General features: G+C 53.2%; 1 protein-coding gene across 2 annotated transcripts in view; it reads right to left on the bottom strand.

The window, feature by feature from the left end:
- Nucleotides 1–20501, bottom strand: part of Ptprf (protein tyrosine phosphatase receptor type F) — an 83498-nt gene that overhangs the window by 47471 nt on the left and 15526 nt on the right. For both annotated transcript variants that reach the window (XM_071617765.1, XM_027937270.2), the window contains exons 4-6: nt 14949–15094; nt 14625–14766; nt 2303–2491 (exon numbers count right to left, since the gene is read on the bottom strand). In XM_071617765.1, coding sequence (XP_071473866.1) covers nt 2303–2491; nt 14625–14766; nt 14949–15094 — 477 coding nt within the window. The remainder of the gene's footprint in view (nt 1–2302; nt 2492–14624; nt 14767–14948; nt 15095–20501) is intronic.

Genomic DNA, 20501 nt, shown 5'->3' with positions numbered 1-20501 from the left:
CTATTCACAGGGCCCTTACCAAAGGCTAGCCAGTAAACCGATAGTCCTTGTCTCACTACTTAACATAGCTTCTTTCAAAGATGAGAAAACTGACAAAGTTCATTTAATTGGGGCCACAGAGCTAGGAAGGGTACAGCTGGGACCCAATGAGATAAAGCTGGAGACATGGGCAGGGGAAGATCAAGGGTTCTGCTAGCCTTGTCCAGCAGCACGTATTTGACCACGTAGGCCTGGTCAAAGGTCATGGGCCCAGGGTCCACCCCTGAGGTTGTCAGAGCACAGGAGGAACACAAGCAGATCTCTGACAGCTGCTGGAAGATGGATTCTCAGGAAAGCCTGCAGATAGGGAGAGTGGGGTTTGGTGCCCTCAAATAGGATAAAGGCAGTGAAAGGAAAGAAGGGGACCAATTTGAGAGCCATGTGGGTGATAAACCAAGAGAATTTTGTTCTTTACTGGAGTAGGAGTTGGGTGTCCTCCAGATTTCAGATTGGGGGATGCCACTCCTGGAGAGGGTCAACAGGAGAAGAGCCTAACTAACTGGGGAGAGGGTCATCACTTGTTCCAGTCAGGGTGATATAGGGAAGCAAACAGATTTTGTGACCTAGAGCTCTGGTAAGCTATTTGGGCTGGAAAGACAGAGGTAGGAACTACAGATAAGGACAGCATCTGAAGCTCTAGGAGTAGTGAGTTCACCTGTCTGGGGAAAGGCTGTGTCTGTGGGGCAAGGACTGGGTTCCCAGGCTCTTGGGTTGGAGGAACCTGCAGTCGAAGATGCTGCTGTAAGGGAGGGGCACTTGGGGACTCAGACAGGGGTCAGGAGAGGCACAGCCCAGGAGAAGTGAGAAGAAGTGGTCAAGGTGGAGGAAGGAGTGTCAGCCACTGCTGACAGGACAAGGAGATGAGGTCTGAATAGCACCTAGTGAAATGACGGGCAGAGAAGGGGTGGCACAAGGCCTGGCACACAGCGAGTAGCACATAAATACTTGATGAACAAACGCTTGAGACGGCAGGGCTTCCCAGAACTACTGCTGCCAGTCAGTCAATGCCATTCCGGGGAGGAGTCAAGTCTGTGGGGAGAACTGTCTGGCTGCTTGGGGAGCCTGCCTGGGGGACCTGAGAGGAAATGCAGAGGAGCTGAGCCATGCCGGCTGCTGTGCAGGGCTGGGCAGCGGCCACAAACACCGCCGGACCGTTTCCTGCCTTGATTATGGCTGTTTTAATTAACTGCGCTACAGCTGCCTCCATCTTGTTGAGTTTTAATTAAATTAAATGAGCTAACACTTCGTGGGCTGTCTCAGGCGGCCGTGGCTAGGGCCAGAATCCTGCCCCACTGGGTGGCTCATCTCTCCCTCCTCTCCCTGGGCACCAAGAGGGTGTGTGCCTGTTGGGAGTTGGTAGGGAGGGACTGGCACCCCTGGGAGTGGTGGGGCACTTCTAAAGGCAGCAGAGGCCCCCAGAGGGGTATAGTCGTGTTCTTCTAAGGGTTGGCAGCACAGCAGACAGATGACAGGGGCTCTGGCCACTCCTGGCCATCCTGCCTGAGAACCACCATCCCGCAGCTCGTAGGGTTTCTGGAGTTAAGGTCTATGGGTCCAGCTTGAGCTGGCAGCAGATGCAGAATGCAGCCAAGCTGATTCAGAGCCTCCTTTCCCGCCCGCTCAGTTCCCACAAAAACTGAATCAATTTTCTTGGCGGGAGTCTTGTAGGCAGATCGATCAACGGGGCGACACCTCCTGCCTGGTCACAATGGCATCCTTGCTCCCAGGACTCCAACTTGGCTCGACTGAGAAATCCAGAGGAGACAGGTGGCCCTGGTGGCCAAGGGATGGCAGCAAGTCCCCCTGTTTCCAGGCCCCTGAGGTCCAGCCTTTTGAAACCTAATGAATCAAACATCTTTGGTCTCTTTCCCAGTGAAGTCCTGCTGTCTAGAGAAGAATCATCCCGGCCGTGTCTCAGGCAAGGCTACAGGGAAAGTGGAGGATGAATACCCACAGACACATTCGCAGAGCATGCCACACATGATAGTATGTCACATGTGCTGGGAGGCGCAGAACTGGTCTAGTCTGGAGTCTGACAATCCCAGGAAGATATAGGCAGAGCTAAGAAGATCTCTCCACCAAGTCATCTTCCCTGGACCAGGCAGTTCTGCAACAAGTTCCAGCCTCCCCCAATGGCAGCGCTCTGCTCAGCCCAAAGGGTCAGCCCCAGACACCTAGGCCCAAAAGGGAAGACTGTGTGGGATTCTGGCAAGATGCCTTTCCCAAGGTCTTTGTGACCCCTTCATCCCTGCCCTCAGCTCACCTGAACGCAGCTGTTTGATGCGCCCATTGCTGGTGGCAGGGTCCACAGGAAGGAAGTCTTTGAACCAAGAGATCTCAGGATCTGGATTCCCACCAGCTGCACACAGCATGGTGGCCGTGCGCGCCTTCTCCACCACCTTCAGCTGAGGCCCCATGTCGATGGTGGGGAACCCAGATGGCAGCTGTTCCTCTGTAGACAAGACAGTGATGTGCATGTTAGGGCTGGCCCTGCCTGCCCCCAGGACCTCTCTGTGTCCCCTGACTCCCAGGTGGGCTGGGATACACAAAACCCTTCTTTCCCCTACCTCTGATTTCTAAGCATGAGGCCTACCCTGATGTGAGGAACCAGGGTCCTAACTCACTTTTGGCAGGGCTGGGGGCTGCAGCAGGGCCCACCCCTACCCCTTTGGTGAGTTTCCAGGTCTCAGAAATAATGCCTCAGACTGAAGTCGTCAGCAGTTCTCTCTCTAGGCCCTGGGAAGAATGAGATCAATGCTCTACTGGCTGTAGTAGAAAGTGCTGCATGGACACCAGGCTGCGAAAGGGGGGCGGGGGCAGCTCCCACAGCATCAAATCACAACCCAGACAGAGCCCTGCCTCTGCTCCCAAGTCAGCATGCAAGGTGCTTCTCTTCTACCTGCATCCCCTTCAGCTCCACATACGGCAGAATGCCATGACCCTGGGCACCCTGCCCTATCACTGATCCTCTTCTACTTCTGGTCCCGTCCCTGACCCCTTCTCTATAGCAGCCTTGACCCTGAGCCGCCTCCCTCTCCTCCCTCTCTCTCTCTTAGTCTGGCCCCTGGGAACTATGTTCAGACCTGGGGATCATGCCTGAGCATGATGACAAAAAAGCTCTATGGAGACATCAAACACTGGTGGAAGGAGGAAAAACTCCCTGCCCCTTCTCCCAGCTTTCCAGGAGTTGGCAGCGCACAGAGGAGTTAACTTCCAAGGGACCAACAGGAATTGATAGCAGCAGCCTGTTCCCCACCCTTTGATAGAATGAGGAGGTAGCAGGTCAGGTCCTGGACTAGAATAGACCAAGTGGAATTTCCATTTCCACCTGTAAGAACTTTAAGACCTGGGTACATTCTCTAGTCTTTCTGTGCGTCTACTTTTATCTGTCCATGGGGTTCAAGTGCCCACCCCATATGCCTTGTAAAGCCACCTAAAGGACACCTGGAAATGCATGCAAGGTGTCAGAGAGGTATATGATAGAATCCACATTCATACTAGAGGGCATTATTTTAACTAGCAAGGGCTGAATTTCTGGGGCAGATAGGTACTGAGGATAGGGCCTGTGGTGCCCTTTCCTGTCCTCAGCTGGCAAGAGGCCCTCCCCATTGGGACAACCATCAAGTATATCAGTGCCTCTCTGCCAACAAGGATGCCAGGCACACCCAATGGGGCAAAGGAATATTTGCTGTTTGTCCACCTCCTGGCTAGAAGCTGGGTTCTGTGGTAGGGGAGATCACTCTGTACCTTTCTCCCACAGGCCCAGCCCAAGACGGGTGAGTGGGACACTTGCTGAGATCAGGCTCCTATACCAGGGGAAAAGCATGTAACATCCTCTGAAGGGAACAAAGTAAAGACTGGCAGAGCCAACCCTCCCTGGAGACTCTTGGGAGTCCCCAGGGGAAGGATTAGGGGGTTAGGGAGGAAAGGAAACTGGAGGAGCCCCAATAGGCAGAGTAAGACATGGCTCTATCTTCTGCCAGACCTCTGGGGAACTGCAAATGCCAGGGGCATCCCAAAGGGGCTAAGGATCATCAGGAGAAAGGGTCTTGGGTTGGGGAGCAGGAGGACTCCGAGGATGGCTTCTCCTCCCAGCCTTCCCCAGGAGTTGGCTGTGTGCTTCCCAACTTGCAGTCCTATAACTTCCGGATATAAACCCAGCATCTCCTTGGCTGTAAATATGATCCCACGGTGCCCTGACTTTCAGCTCTGAGTTTTGAAAGGACAGTAGCAAAAGAATGAAGGTAGAATGGAAATGAGGAGGATGTGGGATGCACCTAGCAAAGGAATAGCTTCCTTTAGTCCTTCCATCACTTGTTTTCACAGGTAAGTCCAAGCAAGACCTGAGGCCCAGGGTTCCCTCCCCATTCTCCTCCAGCAGCTGGAGGACACTGGGGGATGCCAGAGCCATCCTACCTACCAGGGCACCAGATTAGCTTTTCCTAGACCTCATTCCTACCTGCTCAGCAAATGGAGGGGGTAGGGGGTAGCCAGGGTCTGCCACAGTCAGACCCAAGAGTTAGCTGGCCTTCATTTCTACCTGCAAAGTAAAGATCAAGGAGAAGGAAAGAAGTATGATCATCTGAGGCCATGTCCTGGGAGTCTACTCTGAATTCCTGACACGGGGAAGGTCTTTGGGATTTGTGCCAAATTAAGGACAATTAATTTTCCTTCCTCAATTATCACGCCCTCAATGGCTCTGTCCTTGGCTCAGATCATCCCTCAGGCACTGCTGCCAGAGCCTAAAACCAGCAAGTGTGAAGAGCTGTCCATAAAACAGCAGAACCCAAAAGCCAGTCCCTTGCGCCATCTAGACTTCTAGGCAGCACTGGGAAGACTGCTGTTCTGCCACCTCTGGGAGAAGAAGGAAGTCTTCTCACAGGAGGACTTCAGCCCTACAGGGTGACCAGCTGCTGCTTCTTCCTTCTCTTCCACTCCAGAGTCTCCAGCACAAATAGCCAAGGAGGGCAGTGTTTCCTGATGGCTGCCACATGCCTCATCCTACCTTGGTGTTAACTGACACATCCATCAGACCAGCACACTGAAACCCCACCCCTCGCCACCCAAGTACCCACTGGAGCTAGGTCCACACTGGCCTGAACAACTCAGGTTAAGAACCAGGACAAATTCCTCAGGCTAATGCCATACAGTCACTCCAAACCCATAGATAACTGGGAAAACAGACCCAGACACAAGGGATGAAAGGTTAGATTACATGTATGGAGCATTTACTCTGATGTAGATTATGCATTAAAATGCTTTACAAAACAACAATCTTTACCAAAACCTTAGGAGGTGCAAGAGCAACTGGGCTGAGAGAGATCTAGAAACCTGCCCAAGGTCATTCATTTAAATCAGAGGTGGGCTTGGATGAAAGCAGGTGGTAGAACCCCAGCCCCAGTGTTCTCAACCAGCAGGGCAGGGGGAGAGAGATGAAGGGTACCCCTGGGGAGAGCACCTCTCCAGTACCACTCCTTCAGCCTGCTCCTGGCTCAGTGGCTCCACTCACCATGGACCCCTGCACACAAGCTGCAGTGTTTCCATATATTGAAAAGCAAACCCCAGTGTCTCCCACACATGGACACCCCAGCACAGACCCACGTTCCAACAGTGGGACGCTTGGGTCACACTGAGGCCATTCCAAATGCATCCGTCCTGATAGTGCAGCACTGCCGACATGGGAGGGCCCCTCCCCCCTCCAGGCCACCCTGTAACCATGGTGACAGCAGAGAGGCGGTGCCACCATGAAAGGGCTGCACGTGTTCGTGTCTGTGCAGGTGAGCATCTCCAAGGTCCAACTGGGCACCGCCCTTCAGCCCCAGCTTAGCTGTGTCCCCACCAGGGACCCCGCTCCCCAACCCCAGGGAGCCCTCAAGGCACTTAGGTTTCTGGTTCCACCAACAAGGTGCTGCAGCGACTGGTACAGTATGAGAGGGCCCACAGCTGCCTCTAAAGATGCAGCACCCTGAAGCATCTGTTTTGGGCTAGGCCCTCCATCCTCTGACAAGAGGGTATCCTGGCTGGAAAGAGAAGCACACCAGGACTTTAGGACACTTCAGAGGTACCCAGGAGCCCAGTCTCCACATCTGTTTGTAAATTCTGCCTCCATACATAGTTACATAGCAGAGCACACACCCTGAGGGTCTGACATGCCTGCACACATCCGTGTGCGTCTGTGCTGGGTGCCCACGTGGGCATGAATGGCCCCACATCCAACTGTGATGGCCTATAGATACCAATGCAGCAGGGGCACCTGTTCCCTTCTTTGGGGAGGTCCTGTTGCCCCATGGGCAGAGGTAGATGACAGGGCATATGTGCATGCGAGTAGGCAGCATTTTGGGGAGTTTAAGGATAGGGTGGGGTGGGGGTGGAGGAAGCTTAGCTAAGTTCCCAAGTGGTAGAGTTGATCAATCTGACTCTACTACTTATCTGCTACCTTGGTGGCTTCCTGGAAGAGGGAGATTCAAGAATAGGAACCCCTTGAACATAGGAGGCAGAACGCTTTGAGGGGCCAGGTTGGGAAGGACTGACTGAGTCAAGGCCAAGAGGAGGGTAAAGTCTGGTGGGAGCTGAGGCATGTGCTGGGGTCCTAACAGATGAAGACAGAGTAGAGGTGGATGATTAGTTTAGGCAGGCTGTAATGACTTGGAGGGGGCAGGCTGCTGAGGATCCCTGGAAAGCACACACATGTCTCTTTGTCCAGCTCAGCCTAAGATGCCTAAGGCGAGTCTGGACCAGAGGGAGGGGGTTGCACCAGGGAAGCTAACAGATGGAGATGCCTTACAGGGTCCCAGGGCAGGCAGCACCGTCTGTCAGCACGACCTCCTCACCCATGTTTACCCAGACTCATGGTGTCTCTATGCAGGCAGGCACACACATACACAGGCTCCCTGGGGTGGCACCGTCTGTGAGCCTGACCCCCACTCCTGTGTGAGTGTTGAGCCTGGCCTCACCCTGTCTCTGCACACACAGTCACCTTAGAAACATGCACAGCCAGGGACCCAAAGATACACATGGAGAAAGAGACAGGTGCAAAAATAGAAACCTACATGTGCATATGGAGGGGCATCTGCAGTGACAAGCACCTGTGGAAACAGACTCCCACAAGTAGAGCCAGAGGCTGTGCTCACGGAGACAGGGAACACACATGTAGGAACATGCAGAGCCAGAGACAGCCCTGTGCAAACACAGGCACCTGGAGACACATGCAGGGCCTGAAAAAAATGAAGGAACCTCTAGAGTGATGGGGCTGCCAGCTCCCCCTGCCCTTCAGGCACCCAAGGAAGAAGCCAAGGCCACCTCAGTCCTGTCCCTGAGGTACCTCTAGGCTCAACAGGGGCAGGACCAAGACATCTCCCAGCAAATCAGAAGGCCTCTCCACACCTTCAGGTTCTCATACCCACTCCTAGGTTCCCAGGCTGCAAAGGGGGCCCAGGGAGCCCTGAGCCCATCTCCCTTTGCAGCTTTCAGTGTCGATTTTCAGCTGTTTTTCCAAGAGAAAACTCCCACCTCTTCCAGCACTCAGATTTCATCAAACTTGGCATCTTAAAAGCCTGTTTTGTTTTGAATCTGAGTTGTTTGGGGCTTGTCGGCAGCCACAGCCTCCCTCTCTCAGTAATCCCCCCTCCCTTGGGCTTCCCTGGCGTTCCACATTGCCCTACTCAACCTGGTTGGTGAGGCCTCCCCACCACACAGACCCAGGGAACCCAGGGGATATCCCCTGGTCATACACCCAGCTCACACTCGGGTTCTAGGCTTTGGCTTACACTGGACCCTTCCAGGGTTCCCCCACTCATTCCCACTGCAGGGATATTCTGTTCATCCACTTACCCCCCCTAAGTTCAGGCCCTGCTCCTAGTCACTCCAGACCACTGACAGCCTCCCACTCACTTCTCAGGCCCTTGCAGCCTAGCTGCCACCCCCTCTGCTCGCCAAGGTCAACAACTTCACAGAGCAAAATCCAAAAGACACTTCCCAACATTCATCTTGGCTAGTTCTCTCCTCCTCCTTCGCACATTCTTTTCTTTCAGCTTCAATGGCCTGACATACTCCTGGCTTCTCTCCTATCTCTCAGGAACCTCCTTCCAACATGAGGAGTCAGTTCCCTGGGCTTCTTCTCCTGTCTTGGCTCTGGCTTCCTGAGACTTGCCATTTCTCGGCCGTCTCCATCTCCAGATGTCCCCTAGAGTGCTGCGTCAATCTGTACAAGGCCTCCCTGACAAACTCCCCTGGATGCCTGCACACACCTGACTCAACAGATTACTACCAAGACTCATCAACTCACCCCTCAAACCTGGTCCTCCTCCTTGATCTGAATTGTAGAAAATGGTCTCACCATCCACCCAGCCCCAGCGCCAGAAACCCAGAGTCTCCTGCTTTTCTGACCCCTCAGGCAGGACACTACTCTCCCTAACCTCACAATCCTACCCATGAACATAACCTTACACATGCCTACATGACCCTACACATGCCCAGGTTGAAGCCAATGGCAGCTCTTGCATGGATTGCATCCACCTTTCAGTGGTGTCACGTGTTGGTCTCCTTCTACCCCACTCAGTACCCATAGGGATCTTTCCGAAGCATAATTTGGTCATGTCACTTTCCTTCATAAAATTCTTTCTTCCCTGGCAAAGAGGGGAGAGTGCACCTTCCCAAGGACCGAGTCTGTGTACAGGCAGGGGTACTTAAAATCTCCAGCATGGAGAGCTATTCCCTGAGTTGTTGCCCCACTGTCTTCAAGACACTGGGAAAAAGAAGAGTAAACAAGATCTCTCTGCACATGGCAGGCCTGGAGCACCTGTGACTACAGCGGAGGTGGTCCTGTGTCCATGGACCCACTAGAGGTAGTGGGCCCCACGTCACAGGAGGACCCATTCGGAATGGAGTCCACTCAGGTCTTGAAGACAGAAAAAAAGTAGACTTTCAGGGACCAAGAAACTCAGGGTCTAATCTTTAAGGACTCCCTGTGCTTTCTCCTAAACCCAGGCCTGGAGTCCAGAACCTCTGGGAACAGGCTATAGAACCTCATGTCTACATGGTCCTGAAATTCACTGTAGTCACGGGAGCGAAGGACAGGTCACAGAGGCCACAACCTGCTGGACCTGAGTTATGCACATGCCTCATCTGTCAGGGGTGGGCGGAGGCTGCCCTGGGTTCCAGGTTCTGGAGCCTTTTTGTCTTCTGTGGCTGCAAATCTGGTGGGCGACAGGCCTGGCTTCCACAAAACTAGCCTGTTAGCCAGACACACATATGCAGGCCACAGAAAGGGGGCATATCTTGCCACTTGGAAAGCCATCTTCTGGCTGTAGCAGCCCTTTACCCAAACTCCCCACCCCTCACAATCAGGCCTGGGCCAAGTCATAGGTGAAAGGAACAGATAAGCTGAGGCAGGGAGTGGGCAGAGCAGGGAGGAAGACACCCTGGGAAAACACCCAGCCCAGCCCAGGACACCTCAGGAAAGGGTCATATATTGCTCATCAGCCCTTTGTTACTGGGATTGTTTCCAAAAGGACTGAGGGTATAAGGTATCTCAGGAGGCCCTTCATTACCCCACAGGTCCCAGAGCCTGCCAGGCTAAAAGGCACAGCAGAACCCAGAGGTATAGGCCCAGCACTACACTTATAGGCCTCTACCCTGGCCAATGGTTCAGTGCCTGACAGTCATCCCCTCCTGGAACCTGCCCCCAGGTAGGAAACACCAGGCATTCCATGGAGACAGCTCCATTTCTGAGCCACATGGCATGAATGCTATGGTCCTGGCCAGGTAGGAGACATCAAGACCAGATAGGCAGAGGCAGAGGGGAACCTGGGCTTGGTGAGGAAAGGGGAAGGAGACGGGAAGGTCCCAAGACTTCCCAAAGGCAGGTCTGAGCAGGGTCCCTCTCTGGTGCATCCTCCCTCCCTGGCCTGGCTAGACAGCGACTGCCTAGTCAACACTGCAGATGCTGAGAAACATTCTGCCCAACCATGCCATGCTACATCCACCTCTGTCCAGCTGTCCTGGCTGACCAACAGATCCAAGTGGAAATCCAATGGGATCCCAGAGACAATGAGACCAGGCATAGCACCTCTGACCTCCCACCAGCACCAGACTGACCCCACACATTCAGCTCAGGCTGCTTGCCCTCTTGCTGTCCACACAACTTGTAAGGTGAACACCACCTGCTATGTATCACCCCCTCACCAATGCCTGAAGCACACACCATCTGCTAGACACTCCACTCTACACGCTGCCTGCTGTGCATACACTCACACTGCCTGCTGTATACATCGCCCATAAGGTATACACCACCTGCTGTACACACCATCCTCCTCCCCCACTGCCTGATACAGGCATGTGTACACACCCATAGCCTGCTGCACAATCCCAGCCTGTACACGGCCTGTCGGGCACAGCCCTGCTGTACACACCACACCACACGCCTCACTGCTTTACACACAGCACAAGGGCCCCCACGCCACACTCAGAGCACATTATCTGCCAAATCCATGACAAGACCAACACTGCTGCCTGCACTCGGGGCCCTGGAGCCTGGCCCCCAGGACAAGTCAGAAACAGTTCACCCTGCTCCACAACCTCTTTTCCTCCTCCTCCCTGAGCTCTGTGACCCCTCCAGAACCTACCTAGCCACCAGGACTGGGCCACACCCCTGGCCGCCTCTTAAGGCTTTCCTGACCACAGTTCTGTCTGGCCTGGACCCCGCTGTCCGGATGAATACATGACCTCCAGACTAAACTCAAGACTCTCACTGTCCCCCACCTCCCGGAGGTGGGAAGGCCCAGAATCAAGGCCTGCTTCCCTTCCCCCACCACTCCCCCTCCCTCATGAGGGAAAATGTCAGATTCCCTGTCTCAGTGGCAGCAGCGGGCGGGTTGGAGGGGGAGTGATTCAGCCGCCGCCTCAAGAGTGCGGAGCGAGAAGAGCTTTTCCTGCCATTACCCGGCGAGGGAGAGGCTGGCGCGCTAATGGCTTCAATTACCACTCAGACAGGAACGCTGGGTGGCTGGGCCCCTGCACTCGTCACAGCCCAGGACAGGCTCACCCTGAGCCAGCTTGTGCTGGGCATCCCCACCCTGTACCCCAGTCCCAGCGGGGTGGTGAAGCAGAGAGCTGGCCACCCAGGACAGCTGCCTGGGACGTGCTGAGCCACACCAGGAACGGCAGTCCTGCTCTGGAAGCAGGGTGAGGCGGCCAGGAGTGGTGTGCCGGTGCCCCCAGCGGGAGTGACTCCAGAGCAGGGAGCTGTGTGAGGGGAACTGTGAGTGAGGTGTGAATTGAGGCAAGGGCAGAGGGCACTGAGTGGTATGTGGTTCCAGGCAGCCCAGAGCCACTTTCTCTAGGCACCCGACTCATGGTGAGCAGATGCACATACCCTCTGTGTTTACAGGCTATGTGCAGAGTGTATGACATGGCTCAGGGACTCAACCCTTATTCTTCAGCCCCCAACCAGCTTCAGCTTCTCCCCACCCCTCCTTAGACCTTGTGGTAGCCTCCCAAGAATGGCCCTGACTCTCCCGCTAAGCCCACCCCAAGAACTCTAGTCATCCTTTCATCTAGTCCCTGCATGCACCCCAATTTTCCTGGCTTTCCTAGGAGGAGGGGCGGGTGGGGATAGTCAGTCTGGGCTGCTTCACTCTGGCCCCACCTCCTGGCAATCCCTTCTCCCAAGCCCAAAGCTGGTCAAGGTTACACAGACCAACACTGTAGGTCAGCATTTTGTCTTCCGGGTGCTATGTTTCAGGAGTGGGAGGGGCTTACTCAGTCGCATAGCTCCACCCGCTCCAAGGGTAGGGACCTGTTGTCCCACTCTCCTAGCCTCCTCAGACACTTCCCAAGTTCCAGAGGTACAAATATAATCCTGGGCTGGGCTGGGGATGTAGGCTCAGTGGTAAAATGTGTGCTTATTGGTATGTACAAGAACCTAGATTCCATTCCCAGCACCACATAAGAATAAAGAAACATACCCCAACCCCTGAGAGAGAAACCAGTGTCCAGGAAGGCCATTCCCAAAGCAGACCCACTGCGAGCTTGAGTTTTCCTCCTCCAGGTCCTGACAAGATACCCTCATCCTCTTGAATCCTTTAATAAAAGATAAAGCTGCCAGGGCAGTGGTGGAGGTAGGAGAGCTCCTGAGGTAGAAAACCTGGCGCCTAGGGGCTCCGGGGGAGGGTTCTCTTTCAATACCAACAAGGAGACCTGCTGCTCTCCAACCTGAAAGACTGAGAACACAACCTCCAGGAAAGGAGTTCTGGCCTTTTAGCTACCACCCAAATGCCAAGGAAGGGCAGATGGTTCCCTGATGGGACAGATGCCAATAGGAGGGAGAGAGGAGGCAGTACTAAAATACTTACCCCCAGGTCACAAGTTGGGAAACTGAGGTCAGGAGTGGCTAGGCAATCAGTGGTCTTGGCCTAGGGCCCCGTCCTCTGAGCCCCTGCCCCATAAGACTTCTGGATGGAAGGAATGTTAGGGACAGCACCATCCAGATGATGCCAGGAAGCACAGAAACCAAGAGCCATCAGCCTATGTGCCTAGGCCTCAGAACTTGTGACTTCCAGCCCAATAGCAGTTACCATTCACACTGGAGTCCTGGGAAGTATTTAACCACATTCTATTTAATCTTCCAAACCTGCCTGGACAGTGGGTATTAGAGCCTTGCTTACAGGTGGAGCAAATGAGGCTCAGGGCCACAGTCACTGGTCCAAGGTCACTCAGTGAGTAGATGGTCCATTGTTTTGTATGGTCCCTCTAAGCTGGAGGGCCTATCGAAGGGCTGTAGAACCCACTGATTCACACAAGACACACATATACAAAACTTGCTGAATGGATGCACGTGTGAATACATAAAGCCACAGTGTAAAAATGGCCAATGTGAAGAGATGTTTAACTGCTCTTGTAATCAAAGAAATGCAAATTAAATTGAGATGCTATTTTTTGCCTATTAACTTGGCAAAGATTTTTTTTTTTTAAATGGTAATTCCCAATGCTGGTGAAGATGTGGGGAAAAAAAAAAAAAAAGAGGCCCTCTTATGCCCTGCTTGGCAGGAGTATAAACTGATAAAATCTTCTAGAAATATTAAAAGCTTAAAAATGCATGTGTCCCTTCACCTTACCTGGAATAAGGAAATCATCAGGAGAGTGAACACCTTTATCCCTGCCCCCATCTATGACACCTTATTTATAAAAGAAAAGAGGTGGGAACAACATATGTGTTAACAATAAAAGAACAGCTAAATAAATTAGGGTACTTCTATGTGACAGCTTACCACAGTCATTAAAAATAATGACACAGAAGAATACTCAATGACAAGGAAAGTATTTATAATTTTTTTTTTAAGCAAGGGCTGGGGATTTAGTTTAGTGTCAGAGCACTTACTTAGCATGTGTGACACCTGGGTTCAAACCCATAACAAAAAGAAAAAAGGAAAGAAGAGAAAAGAAAGAATGAATGAAAAAGGAACAAAGAAGTCTACAAACTTACAAATCATTGGGCAGCATATGATCCCTTTTCTATTTATACACATAAAACATATATGCACATACAGAAAATGAGCCTCAAGGAAATAACCAATAATTGTAGAGGTAGGATAATGAGTGACTTTTATTTCTTCCTGTGTACTATTCTATCTATAGTTTTCAGTTTTTTAAAAGTAAACAAGTATTGCATTTGAAAAAGAAAACAATAGTCAATGCTGTATTTTGCAAATATACACACAGACATATTCAGACTGATAAAATCACGTGGTTAAGGTCTAATCATGTCACTGCCTACCCCACTGTGGCTTCCTATGTTCCCAAGAAAGTGTTCATTTCTTAGCCTAACCCAGTGTGATCTTCCCGCCAATCTTGACTCGTGGCTTTCCCCCATCTTCCTGTGCTCTCCAGCTTCCGATCCCTGTCCCCCCTAAAAAACCTCCCAAAAAACCCAATCTAAACCTCAGCCTCTCAGAGTTCTCTGAGAGCTCTATTCTCTTTCACCACTGGGCCTTGGCACAGGCCTTGCTGCCAACTGCTCCCCCAATTTCACTCTGAGATTCGGCTCAGAGTCCCTCTTCCTCACTCCAGTGAGCCCTCTGGGCTGTCCCTACAGAACTCATTAGACACTGAGCATCTCAAAGGAAGCCCTCAGTAGGGCAGGCTTCTGGACTTCAGGGCAGTCTGGGGAGTTTGTGAATGAATGGAGGAGCCACCAAGTAAGAGAAGACACTGAAATGCACATACAGAGCCCCAGTCCCCAGCCTGGGACCTTGCTCACAGGGGTAATAGGAACATACCTGACACCTACAGCCAGGCTCCAAATGAAAATCGCATCTGTGGCCATAGCCACAAAACCCACAACTACAATTCCACACCTCAATCAGAACCCCACTGCACTGACGTGGTTCAGCAGGAGGATATACAATGTACCATGCACACAGTTGGCTCCAGCTTAAGCCAGTGATCCAGGCCTGTTCACCCACCCAAGGTGGCCAGCACTCCTTTCTGCCAAATGCTCATGGACGCATGGCAGGGCCAGGGAGAGCTGGCTTTCCTCACACCCCAGCCCACCCACCCACCCACCATGCCACATCCCTCCTAGCACATACCTTCAAGTACTGAGAGCTTGGCACTGGTGTTGATCTCGCCCACACTGTTGGTGGCGGTGCATTCATAGATGGCCTCATCCCGCTGCACCCGTAATGGCTGGATCCGCAGCACTGACCCTGCCCCATCATCAAACTCAATTACCTGTCAGAGAACAGACAAGTGGTCACAGCCTGCTGGGGACATGGAGGCCTGCTCAGGGTTGATCTTGCTCATACCTCCAGAAGACCCATAGGGAGGGAAACTAAGAAGAGTAGGTGTAGGACCAAACTGAAAGGTGTAGACAGACACTGAGTCCTGCCTGCACCTCACCCCAGAGGACGCACCTCGAAGCGCTGGGAGCTAACTTTCTTCCCCTTCTTCATCCAAGTGATGCGAGGCTTGGGTTCCCCTGCAGCTTGGCACACGAAGGAGGCCACCCCTCCTGATAGCCCAGTCTGGTCCTCAGGGACCTTAACAAAGATAGGTTTGCCTGGAAGAGATGGAGATAGCAAGTGATCATGGTGGCATGGTTTAAACAGAGATGACCAACACTGCAGGTGGCAGTCGTGGGGGGTAAGAGGGCAAAAAAGAGAAAAGAGTAATGACACCTAACCTTTATGTAGTGCTTAATATGTGCCAGGCACTGTTCAGAGAGCTGAACGCTTATTAACCCTTTGAAGCCTGTGAGGTGGGTGCTTTAATTACTGTTTATAGAAAAGAAAATCGAGGCACAGACAGGTTAAAGGATTTGTCCAACATGACACAGCTGGTAGGCGGCAGAGTGCGATCTGAACCCCAGCATCTGGGTTCCTGCTTCCGTCTCCACCCTCATATCTCCAAGCTCAGGGACAAGGCATGTCAGAGAGCTGCCCTCAGGAAGAGCCCCAGCCTTCCCCAACACTATCCCACCCTGCTTGCTCTCCATCTCGATGATGGCACCTCTATCCACCCCAGGCCTGGGCCAGGAACCGTGACTCCCCCATCCTGGCCCTCACATACCAGCAGCCCCAAAGGCCCAGACATTCCAGCTCCTAAGTGTCTCTGGATGTCTTCCCAGGTGAATGCTTCCTGTAAACCTGCCCCTCCCCACCCCACCCCCACTGGCTTGTGTAATGCCTTCCAACAGCCTGGGCAGCTCCCTGAGGTCCTCCTCCACAGGAGGCAGGAAAGGGGGAGAAAGGAAGGGGCTCAGACACCATACTACCACACCCATGTCACCCAGGCACACACACCACAGCCAACCTACGGCCCCTATCCCTATGAATCCCACTGCCCAGCATCACAAGCCCAGAGAAACCTGGCTCATTAAGATGTTGCAATGCCTCGTTAATCCTGACAGCAGATCCATTTCCTATTAATCAGGCCAATGAATACCTCTAGGAAGGGCTAATGCCATGAGAAATGACCTTTCAAGACCACCTGCTCAGTGCTCATGAACTCAGGCTTGGACCCTGGGGGAGTATCAGTCTTTCACTAAGCACCCACTTTGCACCAGGTACTTTATTTCTTTTAAAAATCTTTTATCATTATTACAAGTTCACAGGCTCAGAGAAGTCAAGTTACTTGCCCAAGGTCACACAGTCACTGTTTGCTGCTCCTCTCAGATGGGTCCTCACTGGACTGTTTGCTGACCCCTCCCCACAGCTCTCCACCTGCACTGCCACTGCCTTGGTGCAGCTGTCATCTTCCTTTGACCAGAGACCCCACTGGCTTCAAGCTGGCAACCCTCCTTGGGTCTCACCCACCCCAGCTCCTCTAATCTCTGTTCAGCAGCCAAAGAATAGCCCCAGCCCTGACAAACACCTCCAAAGGCCTTCCACTGCTCTCAAAAACAACAAGACAAGGCCCTGCCAAGTCTGACTCAGCCACTCTTCCCAGGTCCTGGCTTTGGAGCCCCTGAACAAACAGTGCTCCCTATGGCCTCGGGGCCTGTGGTAAGATGCTCCTTCAGCTGAGAAAGGAGCTACTTCTCGGACTACCTCCTTACCCATCAATTCCCATTCGCCCTTCTGGTCTCAACTTAAACATCATCTCCTCAGAAAACGGTCCACCCCTCTCGTCACCGGTGCCCAGTTATCTCAGGGCCTGGTTCTAGGCTCCACGGTCCCCCACAGCACTGCCCGGTTCGTGCACGTGTGTGAGGTCCTGACTTCTGCTCATGGTTTACTACTGCTTATGTATGGGGCTATTACTTTTCTGACATTTTTGGTGTTTAATAGCTGCTTCCCCTGGAACATAGCCTGGGCTGGGCAGATCCCATGCCTGTCCTGTTTCCTACCCTATCCCAGTGTCTGTCTGACCCAGTTCCTGGCACACAGAGCGCAGAATGGGGCAGGAAGGAATAACTTGAGAGGAGAGGAGACACTGTGGCCCCTCACACACACCTGCCCTCTCTGGCAAGGGAGAGGAACTCCCACACCAGCTCCTGCCTCAACGTGTCTGCAACGAATCCAAAGTCTAGAACCTGCTAAACCAGAAGGGCCAGTGCCGACTAGGACGGTGGGGGCGGAGCCTCCTCACCAAACAAAGAGCTGAGGCACTGAAGAGGTGGCCAGGTAGGGTCACTAGCAGCCAGGAGGGAAAGGCCTTCGAGCTGTGTGGAGGCTGGACTGTGCCCAAGGCCTGCGGCCATGCAAGAGGCAGAACTACTCCCCTCCCTTGGAGGCTGGAGGGGAGCCAGCGCCCTGCCCGGGCGCCAGGGCCAGACTGGCAGGGCAGCCCCAGCCCAGTGCCGCCCTGGGGCTGGCAGAAAGGTCCCTCCCTTTGTCTAGGACTCTCCCTGCCAATCTCCCTCCCCACCCACAGGACCCTCCTGTCCCAGAGCCCCATTAAGACCTTGTCCTTTTTGTTCCCTAGAGGACCTTTGGGGAGCACAGTCAGCCTACAGCTCTCAGCTACAACACTGTCTCCTCATACCCTTTCCCACACTTGTTCACGTGACCCTCTGCAGCCTCAGCCTTTTTCTCTTCAACAGTATCTCGAGCACCTACAGCAGGCCGTGCACTATGCTGAGAACACAGCTCGAACTCTCCTGTCTTACCACCCACCAACCAGGCTTGCCCTGACCTGCCAAGCCCACAGGCACCTCCTTGCCTTTGGTGTGCCTTGCCCCTTAGTGGAGTCCCATCCTATTCCCCCTCCCAGAGGCTCTGGGAGTCCCAAAGTGAGATTTCCCATCCTACCATGGATCTCACTGCAGTAACTGGTCAGCTCCCCAGGCAGGCAGATAAAACCAGGCTCTGCCCCGGTGTTCAGTGATGGTCTGAAAGTTTTGAGACTGGGTCAACAGGGTGTTGTATGAACACACCAGGAGAGACTTTCTGCCAGTTACCCACTGCCAACCAGTCTGACACCCAATCAGAGTGTGGTTCCCCTCTACCACACAGGGTCATGAGCAGCACAGCTCTTTGAGTAGCAGCTCTCAGAGATATGCCCTGGGACATTCTTAGGTACAAGGTGGAAGAAAGTGACCTAAGAAAGAAACTGGCCCAGAATGGGGAAGGCACAGCCCCCAGGGAAGCCGCAGGAGTCCAGCTCCAGGGATAGCCAAACTGGGCCACCTCCAAGGCTCCTCCACTGGGAGACTGACTGCTATTTTGTGCCTTCCCTGGGGAGCACAAATACATAGCACACGGAAGGAGAGGGCAGACACAGAGCAGCAGCGAAGGACAGCAAGGGCAGGGAAAGTTCCTGGAGAGGTGATTTCCAAGGCCCTGAACCACCTAATGGGCTGAGGACTCATAATGAGCTCCTGTGACTGCTCCTCATGCCCTCTGGGGAAAGCCCACTCCTGGTTCTAGGAGCCACTCCTTGAGCCCCAGGTCATGGCCTTCAACAGGGGGAGCACTTACTAGATGCTAAGTGACCTCAGTTAACCCTTCCAGGTAGGAGTGATTATCCCTATTGTGCAATAGGAAAACAGGCCCAGAGAGAGAAAGCATCTTGCTGGAAGTTGCAGAGGGCAGAGTCTAGACAGGCCACCCATAAGCACAAAGGGGAAGGCACTGCAGAACTGTGTGTAGCACCCTGCCATTTCCAGCTTTGCAGGCTCTGGGGGAGGGGAAATCACAAAACAGACACACCCTTAGCTGCTTGCCCACCTGTATCTGCAAATCCCGCATATCACACGCCCCTCCAGCCATGAGGCATCCTGTTCTGAGCTCCAGTGATTCTAGGGCCCTATTCACACCTGATCCTGGGACCCTGCCTCGGTCCCTTGCTGTCTGCAGTTCTCACTCTGGCTGCCATGAGCTCCTCAGAGAAGCCCAGGGGCTCACCTGTTCCACATACCCCTCTTTTCACTTCATTATGCAATACCTGCTCTGAGCAAATGCCCACTAACCCCTTTCCAGGAAGCCTCCCATCACCTCTCCCAAGATGCTTAAGTCGTCATCTGTAACAGCACTGCTCCCACCCGCGCCTGTGGTAAAACGGTTTGCTCACAAGCCTGTGCCCCGACACTGTGGGTCTTGTCCAAGGGCAAGACTGTGGATTCTTCCCATCCTGGCCCCTGGCACACACATAAGGGCTTCTGCTCTGTCAGGGCTACTTCTGGCTCCAAAGGCTTCCTCTCCCTAGAAGCCACCAAGTCCTGGGCTGGGGAAGCTGCCCTGAGCGGGGATCCTGCCTCCCATGCCCATGTCCCCATTGGAGCTGACTCAGCATCGATGCCGGGCTTTGAGGCTAACTCTTGGCAGCTGCTTCTCCACCCCACTTCCCTCCTCTCCTCTCCGAGGCCAGGGCCCCCATTCATTTGTCTCGTTAAGAGGCCTATAGAAACACATTTGTCCGCTCTGCGCTTCACTGCTCTGGTCGTCAATTCTCTGGGGCACCCGCTCTACCTTCTGCAGCAGCCCTGTCTGTGTCTGGCTACTTGCCCCTAGTTGAAATCTTTCAACCTCAGCCCAAGCCTGGCCACTGTGAGGGGAGAGATCCAAGAGTGTGTGCAGTTTAAGGCAGGCCAGTAGGCCAGACCCTGACTCCTGAGCTGGGTTACCACAGTCCCCAGCCCAGGCTTCTGCCCCAAGGCACTCTGCCTAGGAAGAGAACTCAGATCTTGTCACCTGAACCACCACCCCCCCCCCCCCACTTGGCAAAGCAGGATTTCAGTTTCCTCTGCTGATTCCTACATTCAATACCCTGGTCTCTGGGTTCTGGTCGCTAAGGAACCAGAAAAGAGATTCCTGGAAGTCTGCGAAAAACTGTTCCATTCGCCCCTCTACCAATTCCTATTGGGGGTTCAGAACTGCTCTAGTCCTTCTCGTATCCACTCTCTACATGCAAGGACCAGAGCTGGACAATGGCCTGAACTCCCAGGACTCACAGCCTGGTGGGATAGACAGATCTAAAGCAGATCGCCATTACTGCATGCTAAGAGGAGAGTACAGAGAAGCAGCACTCCACCCAGGTTCCTGAAAGAAGTGATGGCTCCAGGCTGAGTTGTAACTGGTCAGATAAAAGTCAGGGAGAAAGTGATCCAAGCAGAGGAAGCAGAAGGAAGGAAGCAGGCCTGGACACAGAGACCATGTAAGGAACAGAAAGAAGTCAGCATGGTAGGGATATGGATGAGGCTGGTAGAGGCCTATTTAAAAAAGTTTAAGACCCTAGACAATTGGGGAGGGGAACGAAGGAGTTTAAACTGAGGAATGATTGATGCATGTCTCCTTTTACAATATAACTGACTTTGGAATGGAGAATGGATTACTAGGAAAGAGACCAGAGGTAGAAAAATCATCAGGAGGCTGTTGCCTGCTGAAGCCCAAGCAAGAGCCGAGGGTGGCTTGGATGAAGGCGGTGGAGAGAAAGAAGTGGATGCATTCCAAAGATATTCAGAAGGTAGAAAGAACTTGGTGATGGATTTCATGTGGGATATGAGAGAGGGAGGAAGCTGGGAGGAG

The sequence above is a fragment of the Marmota flaviventris genome, chromosome 10 (genome assembly GCF_047511675.1).
Source record: "Marmota flaviventris isolate mMarFla1 chromosome 10, mMarFla1.hap1, whole genome shotgun sequence".
Lineage (NCBI taxonomy): Eukaryota > Metazoa > Chordata > Mammalia > Rodentia > Sciuridae > Marmota > Marmota flaviventris.
Note: the sequence above shows the minus strand (reverse complement) of the source record. Positions and strands in the feature narration are given on the sequence as shown.